At 36.7% G+C, this 23,308-nt stretch overlaps 1 protein-coding gene across 3 annotated transcripts in view; it reads right to left on the reverse strand.

The window, feature by feature from the left end:
• Window positions 1-23,308, reverse strand: part of RGS12 (regulator of G protein signaling 12) — an 89,951-nt gene that overhangs the window by 36,544 nt on the left and 30,099 nt on the right. For all 3 annotated transcript variants that reach the window (XM_049797909.1, XM_049797910.1, XM_049797911.1), the window contains exon 4: window positions 7,840-7,861. In XM_049797909.1, the coding sequence (XP_049653866.1) occupies window positions 7,840-7,861 (22 nt within the window). The remainder of the gene's footprint in view (window positions 1-7,839; window positions 7,862-23,308) is intronic.

Here is a 23,308-nt window from a genome sequence, read left to right on the forward strand (position 1 = left end):
ATCTCTCGATTTTCTTCTGTTCCACTGCAAAGAAAATCAAATTAGTGTCTTAAAAGCAATCTCCTGCCAGAAGCACAAGGGGCAGGCACAAAAGGTAATCTTTTTTCTTGCTCCATAGAATAAAATATTTTGGACAAATTTTTTTCTCACATTCCTCACCACATGGACTGCACTCCTTCATAAGATTATCCAAGGAAGGTAGACCTTCAAGAACACACCATTCACCAAAAAGTGGGCAAAAACCTATTTGGAGATAGGAGATAGCAAAGTTTCATACACTCTTAAATCAGTAAAGACAGGGACTCTGTGAAGTTTTTCATGGACATGAAAGAAACCTGTTAAAGACTGAAAATTTAGGAAAGGAGTCAACTGAGGAAAAGAATACTAAGGAAAATGAGCTACTAATGGATGCCTTCCTCACCCACAGCAAGTACAGGTATCAAACCATAGATCCTCAATTTTTTATGGTTTCTGATAAAAGCAGGGATCCGTGACTCCCTTCCAGAGTCGTGCCTACATAGTGCAATAATCTACAGACTCCAAGCTGAGAAATGAACAGATTCTTTAGATTTTGAAAAAACAGAAGTGCTTTTTTAATTCTGAAAAACAGATTAACAAGAAACCATAGAGAATTCAGGAAAACACAACCTTGTATCGTAGTGTAACTAATAATTTCAAGTATTAACCCCAGATTACCTTTGTCACATATCAGTAAACAGAATACACACAAAAAAATTCTTAAAGCGACTAATTGTTCACAGAAATGCAAAGGTAAAAGAAATGACTGCTCCGTGTAAAAGAGGGAACCGTATACAAGAGCCTTACTCACAAACTTGTCATTTAGTTGTTGCATGCCCTTCTACAAATCACCGCTCTTTCCATCTCTCTGTTCACACAAATGTAAAACTGGTATAGTTGTACTCACAGATACACACTTCACAGAGGTGATCTGAGGTTTAATTAATTGCAAAGATACAACCAAATAAAGCCTGAGCTACCTGGTCTGATCTCCTAACAGACCCTGCTTTGAACAGGAGGAGTTGCACTAGAGAGATGCCAGACTGAATGAGATTCTGTGATGAAGGGATTAAAAAAAAAGCAGACATTCAATTCTTTGAAAAATTAGCAGTAATAGATGTGAGAAAAGAATATCCTCAAATAAAATCAATAGTATCTTCAATAATTCTATGCCAAACAGAAAAGCAAATATATAGCTCACTATAAAGGTAAACTGATTGAGAAAACTGAATTCACAACTAGTAAGTAATGGCCTATTCTTCACAGGGACATTTTTATTGTTGTTTATTTTCCTCAGTTAATCACCTGGACTAACTAAAGCAAGAAGTAATTTCACCAAAATTACTACTTTATAAGATCTCCCAAGGTCTCCTTTTCTGTTATATATATTTCAAAGCACTTTGTGTTTCCAAATTCTATGTTACAAAACATTACTGTTCCTCCCTGGAAGTATGAACTTTGAAAAAAAGGACCATTTAAAGATAGTTATAAGCATAGGGAAAAAGTTTTAAAGATAGTTGTAAAGATAAGAAAAATTAAAAAACAAGTTCTGGAACTTAATTTTTAAATGTGTTCTGTAGCTCAGAAATATTTACTAAGACGTAACAGTCAACTACTGCAAATTTCTGTAAGCAAAGCTACTGTTTAAGACACAATAAGACAAAGAGACAGAATTAGATTAGGAAAGAATGAAAATGTAAATTTATATTTTCAACAAGGATAATATTTAAGGACCATAATAACACATCAGGTATTTAAATATTTTTCTTTGCCTAATCATCATATTAACCAAAGCTAATTAAAAACACTCAGCAAATAATGCCAAATTTTATTACAATGAATATTTATTCACTTTTTCCTTTAAGATGTATGAAAGAGCATAACCAAGTCAACTGTTAGCTTCATTAGAGAATACCTGTCACCACAGTGAAACTATTGTGAAAGAACCTAATGTGAATCTGAAGAGAATTATATCTAAATTTATTATCTGATGTATTTTGCTTTAACTCTGCAGGTGGATAAGTTTTATTTTACAGTCCAGGATATAAACAGACACCCACTTCTAGATCAGTCTGGAACAGTTTCAGATACTGCCTCACTCCTAGAGGGTTCAATCCCTAGCGTTCTCCAGCGATGACGATGAAAATTTCCTAGTTCCTTTCAGGCTAAATCAGAATGGTAAACTCATCCCACATACCAAACCGTTTAAACCCACTTGGCTGACAGAGGGAAATTAGGAAGTAGCCACACAAAGCGCTCAGCTCTAATTCCACAAGTCGCAGCGCCTTAGGACTCAGAAGGGATTGCAAGATGGGCGGCACAGCAGTCATTACGGGTCAGCTTCACCTTCCTCCCTCCAAGTGGCAGCTGTTCAATTTCCCCATGGCAGGCAGGAAGACCAAACTGCAATTACAGTCTCTGAGTGTTTACACCAGTGGGTGACTGCTAACTACCTTTAATTGCTAGCAGCTGCTCCCTCTCGCCAGCTTGTCAGAGTTCCATTTGCTCTAAACTACACAGAGGTCTCGTTCCTCTGATATGCTGCCGACTCTGGAGGTCCCAGGAAAACAAATGAACCAAAATAAGGCTGCATTTGCAGCAACTTTGAGAGCTACTGGCACAGGTCCTCCAATGTGTTAAAGCAGCATTAAGGGATTACTCATTCACAGTAAACCGTCTCTGTTCTGGTGGACTTTATTTAGCTAATTCAGATTTTTTCAGAAAGAACTATTTGAATTCATACTTAACCCCGACACTGCTTTGCTTTCCCTTAAAGCAAAAATGCGGTCAGGTAGCTTTTAAAACCTGTACAGATTTCTGCTGGGGTACCTGTCAACCTGAAAACAATACAGAACAAGGTTGTTTCCAAGAAAAGGTTATTCTAGTTTCTTTTACCACATAGATCAACAGTTGCAATTAAAACAGTTACAGTCTAGCGAAGGTATACCGTTTAGAATCAGAGAAAAAGAAAGGTCAGATGGGAAGAAAAAAAACTCATGAACTGTAACACTAGTACAAAATTTATCCAAATCACACTTAAATGAAAACTGTATAAGCCATAACTCCTGCTGCACTCCTCTTCCAGAGGAATGTTTCCAATATAAGACTTCAGTGTCAGGTTTCCCGACTCTCACGACTCGTGCATTCCTAGGTACACACAGCCCACCTTGGAAAGCAGGAATGGAGAAACTTTCCAACCGGGTCACATATTTCATCTAATGAGCACTCTGTGGTGATCATTAGAGGAAAGATAAAGCCCCGATTCCCACCCTCAAACTGTTCTAACCACAAGGCTGTTGTGCAAAGTGGCCTCCTTCTTGTCAAGTCTTTAAAAATAGAAAAGTAGCTATTGGGAATCTCAGGGTGTCAGAGGAGTTTACTGTGAAAATCCCAACTCAGGTGCACAGACAACTTAGTGGTGTCGTGAAGCTTCCTCATGCCTGCCTGACTTTCTCCTTCCTGTGTGGAAGCACCGACTCATCTCGCATTACCTGTAAAAGGAAGCTCCTTACTCAAGCATCCTGAATCCCAGGGACCTAAATTTATTTCTGTTCTCTTCGAGAGCCACCACACCTAGTGAGGAAGTACTACTTTCTGTGCAAACTCATTCAGTTTCATTTATTACCTTCTTCAAATACAGAGTTGACGCAGAATGCTTTCAAAAATCCTCAAAATCCAATATTTTACACCTTTTGTGTTTACACATTCTGTGGAGGGTCTTGGTTTTATTTATTTTACAAAAACAGCATTATGTAAGAAAATGCAGCCATTTGATCAACTAAAATCTTGAAAGTATTCAGGATAAGATGGCTTGGAAAGTTTTGATTTAAATCATATAAAGCAGTAATTCTGAAAACAATTAATTAAGGATATTTTTGTATGCATTTGTTTATAAAATCCACATACATTTTTCAACCTACAAATAGTTTTTATTATTGTGAGAAGCTACACATATTCCTTGTAATCATCGGAACGCATACATTCATATAATTAACATACTCCAGTTAATCACTAAACACATTACCTGGATAAAGCTGATAAGAACCACTGTGGTGCCACTTAATCAAATACTTCAAGCCATTCACTGAAAGCCATCCTTCTGAATCCATACCAAGTTCAGCTGTAACGTCCCAGAACCCATTGGGTGCAGATTAGTTGTACTGTGCGGCACATTGTTCCTCCGCAGCTTTGGGATAAGGGAAGCTAACGCATTTCCCCCCAGCAATTCCTGGTAGCCTCTAACACCATTCTAAACAAACTGATTCTTTACCCTCATGGCTTCAAGCAGAGAAAAGCAATAGTATACTTAACACAAAGCATTATAAAATGCTACATAAATAATTTAACGAAAAGACCTTTTGCCACTGCTGCTAAAGGAACTTGAATTATTGATGTTACAGTGGAACGCAGCTACAGCAAGCATGCACTGCCAACGTAACTGACAAATAAGTCATATACCTGTTGGAGGAAATGATCCATCTGTATTTAGAGCATTAAAAGTGTAAACAGTGTTTTGTTTTACTTTGGACTTCATTGCGGATTTTTTGCTCTACCTTCTTTAGTTACTTTTTAAAATGCAGTTTTACATTATTTATTATTGTAAACGTCAGTTTCCTTTCAAAACAGTCTTTAAGAACACTTTTCCTTATGAAAATTCTTTCCAGGTGACGAACACTAAAACCAAAAATCAGCAGAAACTACAGCAAAGTAGTGTCTTAGGAAAAAGACATGCCTATAATATCTGTTATGCTTTAAGTATTTGGAAAGAATAGACTTCAGCTTTGTGGAACTGATCTCTGTAGGGAATAGCAGGTAAGAACTAACTTAGACATTCTCAGTAGCTCAGATACCGTACCACCTGTCTGTCTGGAAGATGAATGATTATGTACTTCTAGTGCACATCCTTTGATCTTAAAGTTTTCCCTTTGCAAAGTGCTGTCTGGGTATCGATAGTCAAAGTCAGACATTAGCTGGGGACTGTTGATCATCCCTGTGATGATTTAGATGGCACAGTGCTCAAAAACATCCGCTGCAGCCTGCACGCTGTGTACACGCTCCCGCTATTCCTGCGGTCAGCAGGAGTGGACAGTTTCCAAGATGGGAAATAGGAGAAATCTGCTAATTACAGGTTGTTGTAGTAACTTAAAATGGTTTCTGCCATTCCTAGAGCATAGGTGCTGCAGATTAATAGCAGTGATCTTGCATCTAAGCATTATTACAGTTCGCATTCTGATTGTCTGCAATTCATTAAGCAAATCAATTACAGTTAAGAGTTGCTACTGGTCGGCATCTCTGGAAACAACACTAATTCCAGTACCTATACCTTTTACACATTACCGATCTTGCAAAGCCCAAGTGCACAGTTTTGGCTGATGAGAACATCCCAGCCTTGCACAAGGTGAGTTACCATGTAAAATAAATGCAACAAGGGGTAGATGGTTTCCAATGTAATAAAAGCCGTATGACATGAGGCTTCATTGACCTTGGAAAGAAAATGTACAGAGAGCTGTCATGCCTCCTATTATACTGAAGGGATGTATATAAACAAATAATAATTACTTTTTACACGTAAATTTTTCTTCCCAGACCAAAGCTTAACAACAGTATTTATAGTACCTAGTTATATGTACAAATACTAATATTAAGATTTAGTCTAGGAAGGGAAGTATGCACTTCTATACTAATGAAAACTTTCACACACTAGTGAAAACTTCTCTAATCTAGACATGCCCTAAACTGTGTAAATCTGTGGATCTATTAATGAATTAGTGAGATTAGAGAATATTGGAAAAATTTCAGTGCTGTGACATATTCCATAAAAGTGAAAGCCTGAAAACATAATTCAGACATGAATCAGAGCTTTTTGTTCAATGCAGCTCTAAATGAAATTAATTAGAATTTTATTTCATTTCACTTTTTCCGGTTACAGTCTCTCTGGTTCTTATTTTTTCCAATCTACTTTCTAGGTGTTTAAGCATTGATTCAATATTATTCAATATAGTTCAACTACCACTGTTTACATAAATACACTCCCCCTCAAGTAGCATTTAACAATGAAGAGAGAGTCCATGTTAAATCTTCAGCACTAGCTGAAAAAATAGGTCATACAACTCAACAGAAAAATGCATATACTTATTGTCTGTTCTTTCACCTCTGCAAGCTACAAGGCCCTTAGATTTTTATGACTTCACAAAACTGTATAGAATTAATTGTGAAAACACAATTACCTACGGAATTGGAATGAAATACAAAAGTCATATTGGAAGAACTGAAAATAAGTCAGATCTTTAAAATAAATTTTCAGTTGGAAGCATAAAAAGCTTGAAATGACCATCATACAAGTACTATCACAGAGATCTCTAAGCTAGGATAGGCAACAGAAGTAAACCAATTTTCATTAACATGGAACAAGAACCCTTGTGGAGACAAGATGCCGGTACACTCCTTTTTTTAAAAAAGGATCAATTTTTTTGCGCCTCAGCACCTGGAACTTTTGTGCTTTGTCTTGATTTTTATATCAAACAAGTAACATCTGGGGGAAAACCATCTTTCCTGAAAAAACATAGGCTACATTTATAAAGAGAAAGTAGAATAGACACAATTATTTTCTGTTTCCTTCTTCTTCTTGTCACTTTGCAGACAAGACAGATACAATATAGACCCTATCTTCTCATCTAGACAGAAATACTGTTACAGCAGTAGACTGTGTCAGCAGTAGAGCAGGAAAATACCTGACAAAGTCAGCCAGCCATTGGAAAATGGCTCTGTCAAAAGGACCAAAACAGTAATGTTTCTCTCAACTGTAGTTGTAGTTTTGCAAGGAATCAGAAATTAGGACACGATGGAGTTTCGGGAATGTTATTGCTAATTTTTTGTTTACATTTGCACACAATATAAAAAATTATCCTTACCATTCAAAATATTTCTTCAATTTCACTGCACTATTTAGAGCAACAGTTTGTCCCCTTTTTATTTAATAAAATTGTCTTGTACTGTTGTCAAAGAATAGCAAACATAATAATATGTAAGTGAGCTTCTCTGCAGGATCAAGTGAACCAACTCCTGCCAAGCAAGACAAGTGAGAAAAGCCATCTCTTGTATGCCCTAAACTATACAAATTCCTTTATTCCATTACGGAAGCATACTTAAACTGTTTCAATTAACTTCAAAGGTTCAAAGAAATCATCTTCTAATGTTTAACAAAGAGTGGACGTCCCTTAAAACATTAAAGCCATCAAAATCAACACATTAAAATCAACACAAACAAGCTTAGGTGACATAAAGTAGAGTTTACTTAGAAGTACTCCAGAACTGCAAAAGCTCCATGCTGGGATTTTACAAATACCAAATTACTTACCCCCTTCTCAAAATGCATCACACTGTAAAGAAATTTCAACCTCAACGAATGCACCAACACGGCTTACAACTTAGGAGTTAGAACATATCTCTTCAAAAGCAAACAGGGTATGTAAAGCACAATAAAAGAGAGAACAAGATTTTATCTACCATCCAATTATACAAAAGCCTACCAGCTCTGCCTCTTTATTATTATGAATGAAGAAGCCTAGTTATAATAAAAACGTGCATATATAGAGAGATGTGCCACAAAAAAAAATTATGCGAATGAATCAGTGAAAGTATGTGAACATAATCCTGCAATATTTTCACTGGCACAGTTCCCAAAGAAGTCAGAGTTCTGCACCATTTTGGACTCGCGTCTTTTATCATGTAATATATCACCTTATTTACCACGTGTTATGTTGCTTAATGTGGAAAATTGATTCTTTTTCATTATAAAAGTAAAAACAAGGTTCAGCTTACCTCCATCAGAAACAGTTGCTGACTGCAATAAGAAAGAGAAAAATAAGTGTTACTTAAGTTTCATGGTTAAGTATTAGAAATCTCTGAGCTTCACATAATATTTGAAGTGTTAGCTACCTACATTTATCTTCTTATTAACAACAGATAACATGAGAGAGGAAATCTAAAGAAACCAGCTGTTACTTTCCCACAGGTGTTTCCTCCCCACCACGAAATTCACCCCAGGCCTTTTAACCACCGTCCTGGAACTTGATCCCACTAATATTTACTGGACAAAGTACTCCTGCTGTGAGTAGCTACATTGCTTCCAACAGCGCTTCTTAGATGAATCGAGTCAATCGGTTGGTGTATGTGAGAAAGCAGATACCTTAAAACTGACCTGCAAGGACTTAAAATGAAAACAACACTTCATATACTTTATTTTGCTGCAATATCTGGAGTTATGTGGAATCAAAATTAAAATTTGGTATTTTGTCGGTCAGATGACCCTGAAAACTTCCCCTGCCTATCACTGCTGACCTCAACAGAGCCAAAAGGACATTAAGAGTGTTTCCAGTAAGCTAGGTAAGAACTTTTCACCACCTCTACTAGTATTTTACATCAAATTTTCAAGGACAATTAGTCTTCTAGTGAAACGTTGAAGTTTATGTGTTTATCCACCCTAAACTTCTCACCTTTGATCACAAACTACCTCAAGGCAGCTAACATTTCTGTAAAACCAAGTAGTGACCATTTCCCAAACATGTACTCCAGGGCTTGCACCTTGACACTCAGCTGAGTGAAAGACTGGAAGGACAGCTGATTTTTAGAGTTAACTTTGTATTGATTTTTACTGGCTATTATTATTATTATTCTAGTTTGAGGAATCTTTTCTTGGTTATTTAAAGTATCCTTGAACCTTTAAGTAACTTTCTAAATAGTTAAAAAGAAACTCTCTTATTTTGTATGGCTCTTTTAAGCTAGGAAAGAATGCCCTATAATATCTACAATTTCTTCAAGACGGAAAACACACAGAAGAAGAAACCATACATACGTACACAACTCAGAAGAAAAGCTATCTCTCCATAGTTTGTCTGTATTTTCCAGCCTTGGCAACAAACATTCCCTCTCCCCTTCAAAAATCCACAGAAACCTTTAGTAATCCTTAAAAGAATAATATCTTCTCCTTTCTTTCTCTTTTCTTTTCTGTTTCACTGCAGGATCTCATACCACTGTTAACACTACTTGAAGAACTTCACTTGTTATAAACTGATATGGCCTCACCATTCACATCAGCAGCAGAGGATTTGATCTAGTTTTTAATACAAGTATTCTGGAACTTTCAAAGTCTAAAAGTCTCTGGTACTCTGGTACTCTGGTACTAGTTCAGATAAACACAAATACATCTTTCATGGAAAAGATCAAAAAAGTGATGGCACTTCTTGTTTAACTACACAAAAATAAATGCTTCTGAATCTGTGAAGCATAATAATATAATCAAAAGTGTATCCAGGCCTCTCACTTTTTTGGATAGGACTGTTTCAGGTATCAAAAAAGTACTTCTGTTTTGGGTACAGTTCTTCAGTGAGACATCTTTTCTACTTCTATTTTGCACTTAAGTCTAGCAAGCACATTATGCATTCAGAAGCTGTAACTTAATTCATATTTGTAATTTAGAAAATTTAATTTACATTACTGAAATGTTTTATAAATATGATTGCTTCTAATTTCTTATTCACATACTGTACAGAAGAGCTGATGAATAAACAATTTCAATGTCATTCTCAAAGAATGAAGAAAAGGATGACTCAAAGTAAAGTAATAGTATCATTTTACACATTAGACAGGAAAAAATAAAAATACCTTCAAAACACATACATTTTAGGATGGTCATTTACTTTGGCAGCTTGCATTAATTTAGATTCAAACACCAAGCACAATTCTCCTTCGTGTTTTTGAAAGGTATCAAGTAAAACGAATAGGATTCTCATGATAGTAAAAAGAATACTTATACTCCTTTTTTCAAAAACTGGGAAGTTAACAATTGTAAAATATCATTTTAAAGGAAAAATTGAGTTATTTCATAGAAAAGCTCAAACATTACAGTAATAGTACCTCTTAATTAGGTTCTATGGACAATGAGATATACTTTTACCTCAATGCATTTAGCATAAGTTAAAGCAGTGAGCTTTCAACACACCATGGGCTGATTTTGTGTGTTTAAGTACTTTGTCTAATGCATGTTACATTACATGTATCAACATCTTAAAATCTCTCCAAGCAAGACCTTAGTAATCACTATGTTTAAACATTTTAAAAAAAAAAAAAAGTATCCATAGGAAGAACAGATTTTCTTATCTAAATATCAATAACCTATTTCTGTGCTATTAAGATATTTCAAATTCCCCTTTGGTTTTGATATATTCCAACTATATGGTATTTTTTTACATTACAGTGTCACTAAAACTACCCAGCATGTTCCAAGCATTATCAGTTTACTTCTGTAGATCACAGAATAAAATTTATTAAGAACATTTCTCTAAATTCATCTGTGTAACTGAAATAAAGCCACTTAATTCAACAAAACCAGACAGAAACTAAAGCTTGTAATTATTGTGTAAGAATTCACAGTAAAATGTTCAAAACATGTTTGTGAGTACTTAGAAATTTTAATATAAACTTGTCAGAAATTGCATGCAGTCCACATTTAGACAAAGCAGTTTCTCTTCTAAACTGTTAGGCTGAAACTTGTCTAGATTTGTCCAAAGGTATAAGTTGCAAGACCAGATTTTTTTAAATACTACAATGATCTCATTTTAAAAATTCACTATATGTTGGGGGCTGTTCTTCATTCTTCAGTACTCATGCCTACTGCCACTGGAGGCTCTTCAGGACAAAATTTGATCTATTATACATAAAAAATTTGATTACCTGATGAAATTTAACACTTACCACATACGTATTAAGAACTGCCTATTAAAAAATATATGTATTAAAAAGCTAGAAAATTGAACAGTTCCTGTATGTAGCCATTTCTGAAAGATGAGGAAGGATAGGGTATGACCCCATGCCAGGTGCGGCTAATGTGAAGATTAAAAAAAAAGTACTTAAGTATTTCATTCCAAATGACAGGACATATATGTATTCATTTTGTGAATGTACATATGAACTATCACCCAGAGGTAAAATCTGATTGCATTCAACCCTCAAATCTTTCACAACCAGATAAGAACTGAAATTGGTTCTTCAAATTACCCTGACTTCCAAATTGGTTTAGGAAAAAGCCCATGGTATATGCCAGGAGTCTGATGGTAACAAATTACTGAAATTTAAAAAATGAATATCGTTTAGGAAAACTAAAATGTCTTCCAGTACATCCCTTCACGGGAACTCTGCTTGCTCATCTAGCTGGATTAGCAGCTGAGGTATACAGACACACACACACACACACATGCCGCAAATGTGGAGGATGCAACTTGCTTCCCTAAACTTCAGGGCAAGATCTTGATCCCTGTGATCCAAGTGAGGAGCTCAGTGCCAGGGCCAGCAAGCTGAACAGTCGCTTCCCAGTTAACATACACCATAAAAGATGTTCCAGGTCTCTGTAAACTGGCAAATGCTTCAGCATATATCAGATAGCATAAAGTTCTGATTAAGAGAAAACATGCAAAATTTCTCTTTGTATCATCTCTCTTTGCTGGGTGGAAAAACCAGAAGGGCCCACGAGTTTTCTGATGTCGTGTTCAGGATCTGCTTGCAACAAATCTAAAAGAATATTAGCTTACAATAATTAACAGGGAGAAAACTACTTTGTGAGTACATAATTATTTTTTTTCCAGAACAGAAACAGACAACATAGTATCTTGCACCAACAACAGGGTAAAAAGGCAGAGAGGGCATAAAGGAGAATAATTCATAAGGTTGAAACAACCTATATCTTTTAGCTTTCATGGTCTATAACCTGCTAGATGTGTGCACCACTGCATGAAACTAGTCTGATGACATCTTTCAGTTGACAGAAACTCTTACCCAGAAAATCCACTTACTTCCATTTTACATGGATCAGGTCCCAGGAAACTAAGTACTGTCAAAGTCTGCCATAATACCATAACGCAGAAAACCTCAAAATACCCCACCTATATACCAGACATTACACTGAGCAAATAAATCCACGTGAACAGACTACCCAGATAACACAATACAAAAATGGTTTTTTCCACCTCAAGATTTGTCATTCCAGTCAAAGTCATGCTCAAGTACTTGAGCAGAACAAAGGGAAAGATGGGGATACCGGGAGGTGTGACACATACTAGGAAATGCCAGGCCTTAGCAATAAAATGGAGCAACACGAAATCATCTGTGCTAATAGAATGTGGGTGAGTGCCTTCCTGAGTCAAAAAAGACAGATCTATTTCCAACCCTTTCTGAGATGCAGAGGGATAAAATCTGTAAGGAGAGTGAAGACGTATTCCTCTCTCCTACTCTAACAATGACAAAATCACAGACTAAACAGAAACATCTACTTCTTTCCTGGGCATCCGGGAAGATTCAGAGAAAAGGGGATTAAAAATGACTTCTCTATGTGTCCTTTCTGAAGTACACTTTCTTCCAATACTGGCATCGACTTTTTGCTGCATCCAAAAAATTCTCTGACTTCTGCCTTCAGAATCTGTTAGACTTACTTAGTACAGTATTATACTGTACACTATTTTACAAAAGCCCCTCTAATTAAGCCTTTCAGCTTGGAATAGCATACCTAGCTCCACCAACCTTCTAAACTGATTTTATCATACACACTGTATATATTTCAATATACAAAATAAGTTTGGGAAACTTGTGTTCTTTAAGAGATGAAGCACTGAAGATTTACAGACTGAATACAAATAGCCAACTTTCAAACATTCTGTCACTTAGCTCAGGGAAATCCTATCACTCAGTCGACTGTCTGCTTGCATCTAGCTTTGTTCAAAGTCCTTATTAAATCACCTGAAGCAACTTCTCCCTTTGCCAAGGTATGAATTATGAGCAGGTCCCTAGATCTTCAGTCACATTACTCCAGGACTTACATTACATGCACTTATTTTTATCCTTTTAAATACATTACAGCATTAACATTGTACAAATGCCACAAACTCCAATGATCTCTGGGAGGGAGATCATGTCTCAAAATATAGTATACACTGTTTTAATATTTTACATAAAAAATGAAGCCATATTACTTATAAATTATTGCTAGATTTTCCTTCTAATAAACAATCTCAAATGTGCTTTTGCTCTAAATATCAGAGTAATATTATAGAATCTTTATTCTTGTTTCAAAATATTATTGCAATTAATTTCATGATTTAGAATTCTGTAAGAAGGATGGCCCTTCAGAATACCACTTAAAGGAAGACTATAACATAATTTGTCTTTTCAATTCTCTACCACTAAAGTGCATTTAGAATAGTTAATACAAAAGTATTATAGAAGTAAGAAATCCCAAGGAAAAAAAAAACCCCACAGTACAACTACTGTGCAATAATTTTACTAAATACATTCTTCTCTGAAGGTTAAGTATTTTTGTCAAATATTTGAATCTATAAAAACAACATATGAACAGTAAATGATGTGACATTTGGAATCCCTTTAAGAAATATTCAACTTTTTTACCCCAAGCAAAACCAATGTTATCACATATAAACACAGTGTCTTAATGCCAAATCCATCCCTAAAATTATGTTGATAAATAGAAAATACACACAGTTTTATCTAAACATATAATGTTGATATAATGGTACAGAAAGCATATACAGAATACATTGCACAGAATTAAAAAATAGGCACAGATTATAAACATACTGATTTTTTAGCTTTATACAAATTGGGCACAGCTCATAAACACATCTCAAAATCTGAATGTTAGTTGGTACAATAAGATTCCCTTTACTCTTCTCTGATAATAAAACTCAACGTTTGCATTTACAAAGAAATTTTAACTCAAATACTTTAAAGTAAAAAAGCTTAAAGGCTAAGCAAAAAGCATTCTGAAGCTGATAACATTCTTCTCTAATTTCTTGCCAATAACAATAGCCTCTTCTAATTTCCCACTGCAACGATGCCTTGCCTTAGCTAAATATAATTCATATCACTTACCCGCTCTTCGTAAGAAACAGCAGTTATTTTTCCTAACAGTACTCTTCCTAAATTCATCTTCACTTAATATGGAAAAAGCATTTCCTTAACACATCAGCTTCTCAAAGATTAAACTAAAAAATTCAACCCTGTTCCATGCCTGTACATGCCAGTAAAGTTTAAAGGCATTTCGTATGAAGTTCTATTTTACTCCCTTTATGTTACCCATAGCAACAGGCCAATGCAGAAAGCTGTGGTTCGTCAGGGATTCAGATTAGATCTCAATTATCTCTCACCAGAAAATCTAGATCATTTTATATAAATCATGCTGATTGTATTTTAAAACATTTCCTATAAGAAATCAGGAAAATAAAATGATGTTCAATTATGTGATAGTCCTGTATTCAATAAAGCAGATTTCCAAGACAGCTTTCAGAAAAACATTAGTTAATCACCCTAACATTAGTTATAGAAACATTTACATAGTAAACCACTATTTTCAGAGGTTTACATAATACAAGCCAGAATAAAGTAGGACCTCAAACGGTCTATTCTGCTTAACTTTTCAGTGGTTAACACTATAAATTCCATGTAAAAATCCGCAGTACAAGGCAAATTGGCATATTCTGTTAAACCTAGGAGCAGCCCGTTGTCAATAAAGACAAAATTCTCCTTTCAGAAACCAACTGATATTCTGCCCTTCCTTCCTCACTACCCAAGCCTGTGCTCAACTGATGTCAAGACAGTTCTGTGCACAGCGCCTTAGGAACAGAGAGCAAAACAGGCTACTTGTAAGGTAAGAGGGAAGTACTATTAACTTGCCTGTGACAGCAGTGTCTTCAAGGGACTGAATATGGAAAACAGGATTTCATAAAGTTTGCTGCCATTCACAAGTAAATAGCCATAGTACCTAAACCATTCATTGCTGTTATCTTTTAAGCAATCAGAATACAATTTTCTGCTAAACACCAGAACTGCAAACTGGGAATGATTAGTGGGCATTTTTATGCTAGTGGGATGTCCTTAAAGCCAAGGTGGACTTACTAAGAGTAGTTTAGGAAAGAGGAATCTTCTCCCTTGTTCAATGCAGCATGTGGAATCCCCCACATCCATACAGTTCCTAGGTTGAGCCCCTAATATAAAAACAACCCTATAAAGAAGGCAAATATTACTCTGAAGTTATAGAGAGAGAAAATGAGGCAAAAAGAAGTTCAGAGCCTTTACTCAAGTTCTCACGGTAAGATTGGCTTGCAAAAGACAGTCCAAGCCTGCACATCTCCCCATTTTTGGATTGAGGATGAAGAGACTTGGTTAACAGACAAATTCAATCTTCTCAATTTAATTTAGAGTGATCAGAGAAGAAATTTCAAGGTAATTGCACATGAAAATGGAGGAAGCATACTTTAACAAGCATTCCAGAGACATAAGCAAATTGCTGCAATGGACAAAGTTCATTTTATGATTGATTACTTGTTTGAGTAGGCACACCACTGCATTTTTGAATGCTGTCTCCTACAAGTATTTAATACGATGAAGAAATGCAATGGAAACAAATGGGTGGGTAGACAAGAAGGAATGTGTTTTACAAATTATCCCCTCCATTGTTTTAGGACTTAAGAAGCAAATGCCCTATGATACTTGCACAGAACAGTTTTACTATGTGTGGATAATATAAAAATTTATAATTTCATAAAGAAAAAATGCCAGAGCTGTTTAAATACTGCTTTTTGCTTGACATTAAACCAAGTGGGATGCAGAATGTATTTTCACTGTCAATACCTTAATCAAACAGCAACACCATTACAAATATGCAGGTGACCAGGTGCATAATAATCCTTACATTGGATAAGTAAAAAACACAAATGGATCAGAAATGCCTAGAGAACTTTCCTGTGAGCACCCCTTCGGGGTTACACAAAAAAGGACTTTTATCAATAGTGATTACTTAACAGTCAACCTAAGTCCTCTAGAAATCACCTAGAAAGACCGAATATACTAGCAGAGTTTTAACAGGTGAGGATGTTACCCACAAGAATGCAAGAATGATTAGGAGAAAAATAACCCCACATGCAATGGGATGTAGCTGCAAAACTAGCAGTTCACTGGAGCAACTGCAGTGAACGTTGTTAGGAACACTGTGTGTGGGCAATGTTTTACACATTCTAGGCACCAAGTTGGGCAATGTTTTATACATTCTGGGCAGTCATACTTGGTGTTATAAACCTAATAATCCCTTAGTTTAAAAAGAACTTTAGAGTTGTTGACTTTATTTCATTGAACTAAGCATTGCACATCCACATTTTTTCCATACAGTGACTCTACTAGCATCGCAAATAAGCTTTACCAATTCGACAGAACCAGTTAACGATAATGGCTATGAAATGTCATGTGACTCTGAAAGCCTTTTAAAAAATTCATATCCCTCTACGTTTTCACAGGTTATTTCACCAGCTGCCACATTCAAAATCTTGTGACTTTGTGTACCATATTTGTAAACCAGGCAGGCAACTCAAAGTTCAAAGGTCAAAAGCAGAAGGAATGTTGCTTTGCAAAACTATTAATGGAAAGTGTTAAAATATGACACAACAGCTTTGAAAACCTTATTCAGATATACCAAAGACAACATTTGTAAACCCACATCCATCTGCTTAGAAGCTAAACTGTGGGAAGGGGTAGAGACCCCAGATATGGTTGATCTGTTTTTCTCTTCTCCCCTCCCTCCACTTCCTGCTCCTATTTTCTTTTGTACGTTTGTTTTCAGAGCAGAAAAAGCTGAAGAGAAAGACAGAATGACAGGAAGCCTGGATAAGTTTTAACTTGTCAAAAGATGAATAGGATTTAATATATCCCTGACTCCTAAAAGAAGAAAACACACACAAGAAATGCCAGGCAACTAGAAAGAGGCAATCCATGGACCAGCTCCTAGTCACACATATTCCCAAAGTAAAGTTGACATTGGCAGAATGCAGCATCAAAAATATTAAGTCTCATCACTATCAAGTATTTCTTTTTTTTATCTCATCTTAAAGAAAGTAACAACTACTTGCATGAAAGCCAGAGAAAAAATATCTGTTAAGAATATGATTTAGCTCACTGACCCTAAGTACTGAAATAAAAGCCTACACACAAATTAAGAAAACTTTGCTATAATTTTTTTTCTTAATTCTCAAATTTTCTATAATCAGTCCAGATATATTTTTGTCAATGATTTGTCAGCTACTCAACAATAAACAGACCCCATATGTGCTACTGATTAGAAGAGGGAAGATTCTCTTATTTATAACATTGTGGTTTCCCTCTATCAATTTTAACGATGAAAATCCTTCCTATTCTAAGGCGACATTAACGAAAAATATTTTCAAGCCAAACTATTTGGAATTTGTTCGTGTTTAAATAACTGAAATGCCAGCTGCCTTGTCAAATACTGACTTCCCATACAATAAATGCAGTGAAGGAAAGGGACTGGATGCAAACTGCTGTTCCGAGTGCCCCCTGCTGTCTGCCTACACTTCGGAGACTGACATACACGTTTTCAAGTGTTAAGTTCAGATTTGCCATCCAGAAATCTACTCTAAAAACAAATGTTTGGTTTTGAAAGCCGTATTGAAAACTGTGAAAAATACTTCTGTAGAGCCTGACTGCAAACTGATAATAATACACTTTTTCAAAAATGTTTTTTAAATAATTACTATTTTTTTCCTTCTGTTGATCAACATTTTAAGACAACTGAATTCTCTCCACTAATAAAAACATGCAGAAACAGCGTAACTTGCACACCCAGATGGAAGGTGACTTGCAGCCCAACAGTAAATTAAAATTAAATCACATATTAAGGAGGATAAGATTAAGTGACAGAACACTGAAACACATTAAGCCGCTTATAAATTTCCTACTACTGCAGATGAAGCCTCTAAGAATCAATAGATTTCGAGGAAATCGATGTAAAACTGAGCATGAAAACTACTAATTTTTAAGTAAACAATGCATATGTATCTTCCTAAGCCTTGCAATTGTTTCCTTCCCTTTTCATTTTAAAAACTGATCGTTTTGCTGCTATAGTTTTAGCATTAAAGACAATCCTACTCTGAGATATACAGACATAAAGAATAAGACTATAATGTCAAAATTTGATAACACAACTAGGACCTCTACTTACAAAATATGTGTTTTCTGAGCAACAAGAAACTAAACTGGTCTGAAGTCTCTACCCCTCAGAAATTTTTTATTCTATAAATACTCTTAATTTATTTTCACTTATTTTAATAACTCATACATCTGGATTCTGTTTTATTGGATAAAAATCCAGCTGGAAGAAAAAAAGATCACTTTAGCAGCGCACCTTAAAAAAACACTGTAACAATTAGAAGGTAACTTATAACTATAACATGACATTCTTGCTTTACGGAAACACATGTGCAAGTATAGTGAAAATTAAGTGACACATTTATAAAAAACTTAGAGAAGTCTCTGTATATCTGCTATACTCCCTCCACATTTTAAAAACAACACAATGCTAAGGAGGTTTAAAACATGTCTATAAAAATGGTATATACTTAATTTCATAACAGAGCTTATATAGAAAGCCAACTTAAATACTTATACTTACAAACTTTGTCTCTTTAAAACCTCATTGAATCCTTAGAAGCATTATTTATCATATTTCACTGCAAGATTTCTTAGCTCGGAAGACTAGTCATTAAACCATATTCCTGTTCTCTGTTCGCTTTAGACAAACAAAACTTTATACTTACAGACACTTGACTATCAGTAAAAGTTTTCTCCATGTATAAAGTTTAATAGCTCATTGTTAAGAAACAGTCCCTTCAACTTTATTATTACGCTCTTTCTGAACACATATTTACTTCTTCCAGAGTCCAGTAAAAAAATGAGGCTTCTCTCTCTGTTGCCCTATCAACACCTCTCCCATTCTCCTCCCTCCCCAGCACAATCTCCGCCCTCAATACTGGTTCTGTATCTTCTCATCAAAAGGAACAGGCAGCTCTTAAAATGGTGTTTAGGCAGGTCCTGTGTAACAATAAAGCTTCTGTAAAGACAACAGCATGCTGCTGAGGAATCTGCTAATGTAAAATGCATTCAGTAAGGGCCTACAGGACTCTGTCTTAAACATTTGTCCAAACTTGTTTAAGCATTGAGTCAACACTGTTTTCTCCTCCAACGTATTCTCTTTTTTAATACATTCCCCTTTGATGACTATATTATCTGAATGAACTAGGCCATCAATGCCTATTAAAAATACTTAAAATATAATCTAAAAATACTTTAAAGAAAAAAAAATTGTTAAAACTTGTAAGACTCACAGCAAATTTCTTTCAGTTTCTGGCATGTAGGTACGTGTCTCAGTATGATTACAATCACATGTATGCACATTATGCAATCTATCTCATCCTACCAAAACGCTCCGTGTTCTTTTGAGTAAGCAGGGCATTGGCATTTACAAGGATCGCGTTCCAAGTGAAACATGATTCTCGTAATTTTCAATACCACACCTACTCTCCAGACAGACCAGCAATATCTATGTATTTTCAGAAAGAAATGCACACACTTTCTGCCCCACAAATAATGCTTAAATACCATCCGCCTGCAGTTCCTCAGAAGTAGATGGGGTTTTTACTGTATATTTTTAAGTATCGGAAAAACGGATGAAATGCTGTGATGATTTAATATTAAATAAAAAGCAGTAGCTCAACTAAGAAGCTCCACAGGTGACTCCTCTTTTTTTTCACTGGACTCAGAAATCCATGAGGACAGTGAAAATTAAATGGTACCAACTCCTAGCCAAAATCCCAGCAGTTTAAGCATGGAGACTGGGTCAGAAGCAATTCATGGATAGCTACAGGGCTATCATTTGTGCCATACGTATTCTGTGATTATACTTTAGAAATACCAATTCAGTTCATTCAATAATGCCTTAATTCATTCCCTAACAGTAACCAGGTCTCACAGAGCAAAAATCCCTCCTTTCCCCCGTCGGCACGTGACACGACAAAAAGACATACCAGGAAACAAGACAAGCAGCCGAGGGAGGGCAGGGACAGAGAGGCATTAAACCAGCCACCCAGTTCCTCGTTCCCACTCGGGGACTGCACGGGCAACCTGTTTTTCAGCAGAAGCTCTAACCAGGAAAGCTGCAGGTGCCCTCTCCCTCAGACAGCTGGAGCACAAACAGCAAACGCTCCCAGAGCCCACGGCAGTTACACTGCGCTAGGAGATACTATGGTCAGCGAGCCCTTTACTTTACAAACACGTTTACACCACGTGAAAGCTAACACAGCTTCCTCCGCCAATAGCACAATCCATAATCCCACAGTTAAGGAAAAGCAATGCCCATCCTTGAGTCGAAGAACACAATCAGTTCAGAACATGGGTTTACCAAACCCAGTATTATGTTTCTAGCAGTGGCCACGCGTTAATGTCTACCGACAAGTAGCACAGGGCAACATATAGGACATTTCCCTGATTACATTCTCCCAGACTCCAGGTATTTTTAGTCCAGGAGATTTCCTGAACCTGGTGTGGCTTGTCTCCTTAATAATCCCCAGTGGCTCTCTTTTCCAAATACTTGTCCACTTTCCCCCAGGACATGCAGATTTCTTGCATCCACAGCACTCAGTGGTGAGGCGTCCCACAGACTCACCTCCTGCATGAACAATCGTGTTCTTATGTTTGTTTTGCTCCTGGCTCCAGCTACGTTTAATTAATGGTGCCAACTTCTTGTCCCGAAGGAGACAGTGAGCAGTCAATCCCAACTACTTTTTCTATGTCACCCATGATTTTGTACCCTTTCTTACACCTCTCTGAACTTTTTATACTTCTAATATATCATAACATTTTTTAAATAAAGAGACCAGGTGTGGGAAAATCACAGATGTATACAATGGAATCATTATGTGGGGGTTTTTTTCCTATTCCTTCCCTAATAATTCATAATGCAGGATTTTGTTTCATTGCTACTGTACTGAGCTGATGTTTTCATGCAACTCTCCCTTATAACTCAAAGACCTCACTTCTCAGAAGAAACAGTCAGCTCAAAGACATATATATCATTTGATATATGAAGCTAGGGCTATTTTGCCTCATTTGCATTGCTTTACATTTATCTGCATACATTTTCATCTGCCATTTTGTTGTCCAGTCATCCAGTCTTATAAAAGCAGCCTGCTCTCATCTTCAGAGACTGCTCCTGTCCTTATTACCTTGAGTACCTTCACCCCACTGCTCACCTTATTGGGAGGAGCCTTAAAAGATGCTCTTGAATCAACAACAGTAACACAAGAGACTTGAAGCAAGGAGCAGCCTTAAGCAGCAAATAATTCTGGGTTTCAACAGCAGACCCCAGCGCAGTAAGCTGTTATTCTGCTTTAATGTCATGTGCCTCATGAATTAGACCCAGAAGAGCGAACCGTTTCAGCCCAATATTAAAAAAGCGCTAGGTACCAAAGGTTATGGCAAAAGACACTCCTGAGAGGTTGCCTACCTACCAAGAGTCCCAGTTCTGCGAGCGCTGACTGTTTCGTTGCTACTGAAGGAAACCAGAACCAAAAGAACAGAACCAAAACCAAGGTCTGATACCTCATATTGCTGAAATAAGGGATATGACCTCTCTGTAACTTCAGGTGGTTACTTTAACTTGTTCACCCTGGCTGTAGTTCCACAAACGCGACTGCATCAGAGGTGCTGACAGCTTAAGCACTCACCTGCATCCATTTAATCACACATCCTAAGAATGGCAGTACTGGCTACCAACAAGAATTAAGGCCTGCTGCCGGAGGATTTATGCAGAATACAAGTTCGTATCTAGCCCCTGAAAGCATACACTGTGCCTCTGGTTCTGTGACAGAAATTGGCTTGTGTTGGAGAGCCAAGCCCAGAGGCAATAAGGCTTGGACAGCGCTTGACTGGCAGGGTCAGACAGCGTACTGATTGCTTCCTCAGGGAGAAGTTTCTCCACACAGTGCCAACTATCTTTGCACATATGGGGACTGAATCCCCTATGGAATCCCTCCTAGGCAGCACTGTTGGTTTCTTCTCAGGCACCAACGTAGGGGATGAGCACTGCCATATGTACCTCACAAAGAAAGGAGAGATGAGATCCAGCTCTCAGCACATTCTCTGACTACTCCTCTTTTTACCTGCAAATTTACAGGGCAAATTTCTCCAGAATCTGAAATAAAGAAAATAACCCAAAAGCAGGAGAAAACAGTAACCAGTAAAATTAGTGAAGTATGGTCATTTTACCAATTGCAATAACAGAAAACAAATCCCATTATTATCAATGTCTGGAGGAAAAAAAAAAATCACACAGTTTAACATTCCAGATTGTATCTAGAAATAAGTATCTCCAATTCACGATAAAGAGGTTACAGACAACTGTACTCCTCTGTTGACCAACCCACCTTTGTCACATACTTCACTAAACAGTGTGAAGAGCATAAGAACTTTCCATGATAAAGTCTATAAAAGTAAGGAAAACTTAAGAGCATACACTGGTAATCTTTTAAAAATTATGGAACAGTATAAACTACCAGCAAAGGCTTAGCATTAATGCTAGTGCACTATCTGTGGGAAAAAAAATAAATAAATATATACTGCTAGCATGATGTTCTCCTTCTTTAGGGAGTAACAATGGATATAACTAAAGTACCTGATAAGATCACACATGCCAAAGTAAAAGCCTGAAGAAGATCCTCTAGGGTACTCTGAAAAGAGTTTGAGATTCCTAATAGAGCAGTCTAGAGAGCCAAATGTGAAAAAATTATGCTCTTGGAAGTCTTTAAAGACATACTAAGAATGGTGACAGAACAAAACATGCCTAAGGGATAACATAGGCATCGTCCAGAATGAGATGATGGTAACGTACAGTCATACTGGCTATATCTGTACCAGTCAAATAGCGCCATAAGGTATTGCGTCATTCCAGAGACAGCTGGTGCTTTCTGGCCACTATCATACCACCAAGCTCTCCCAACCTTCTATCAATCAAGTTTCTTGCACCCAAGCTGCCTGCTGGGCACAGCGATGCTAGCTATCGGGGCTAACTTCTAAACCATGTCCAAAGTCGTTTGAGAAAACACAGTAGGTGGCCCAGGACAAAGCCACATAAATGACAACTCTAACAATGTGACAGTACAAACGTTGCAATCCCCTGCCTGACCCCGTGTCCTGGCCCCGTTTCATTTACCAGCACAGGTCTGCAGCCACTATGCAGCACAGTGGGGAAACAACTCCAGCCAGGACGGTAACAGTCAAAGACCTGAACAGAGCAGAAAAATGCCTGGCAGAAACCACTGGATGCTTCCAAAGCCTTACTGATCAGCTTCATGACCTCATGCACTACAGTAACTCAGAGTAAAGAAAT

Source organism: Accipiter gentilis, chromosome 3 (assembly GCF_929443795.1).
Source record: "Accipiter gentilis chromosome 3, bAccGen1.1, whole genome shotgun sequence".
In the NCBI taxonomy this organism is placed as follows: domain Eukaryota; kingdom Metazoa; phylum Chordata; class Aves; order Accipitriformes; family Accipitridae; genus Astur; species Astur gentilis.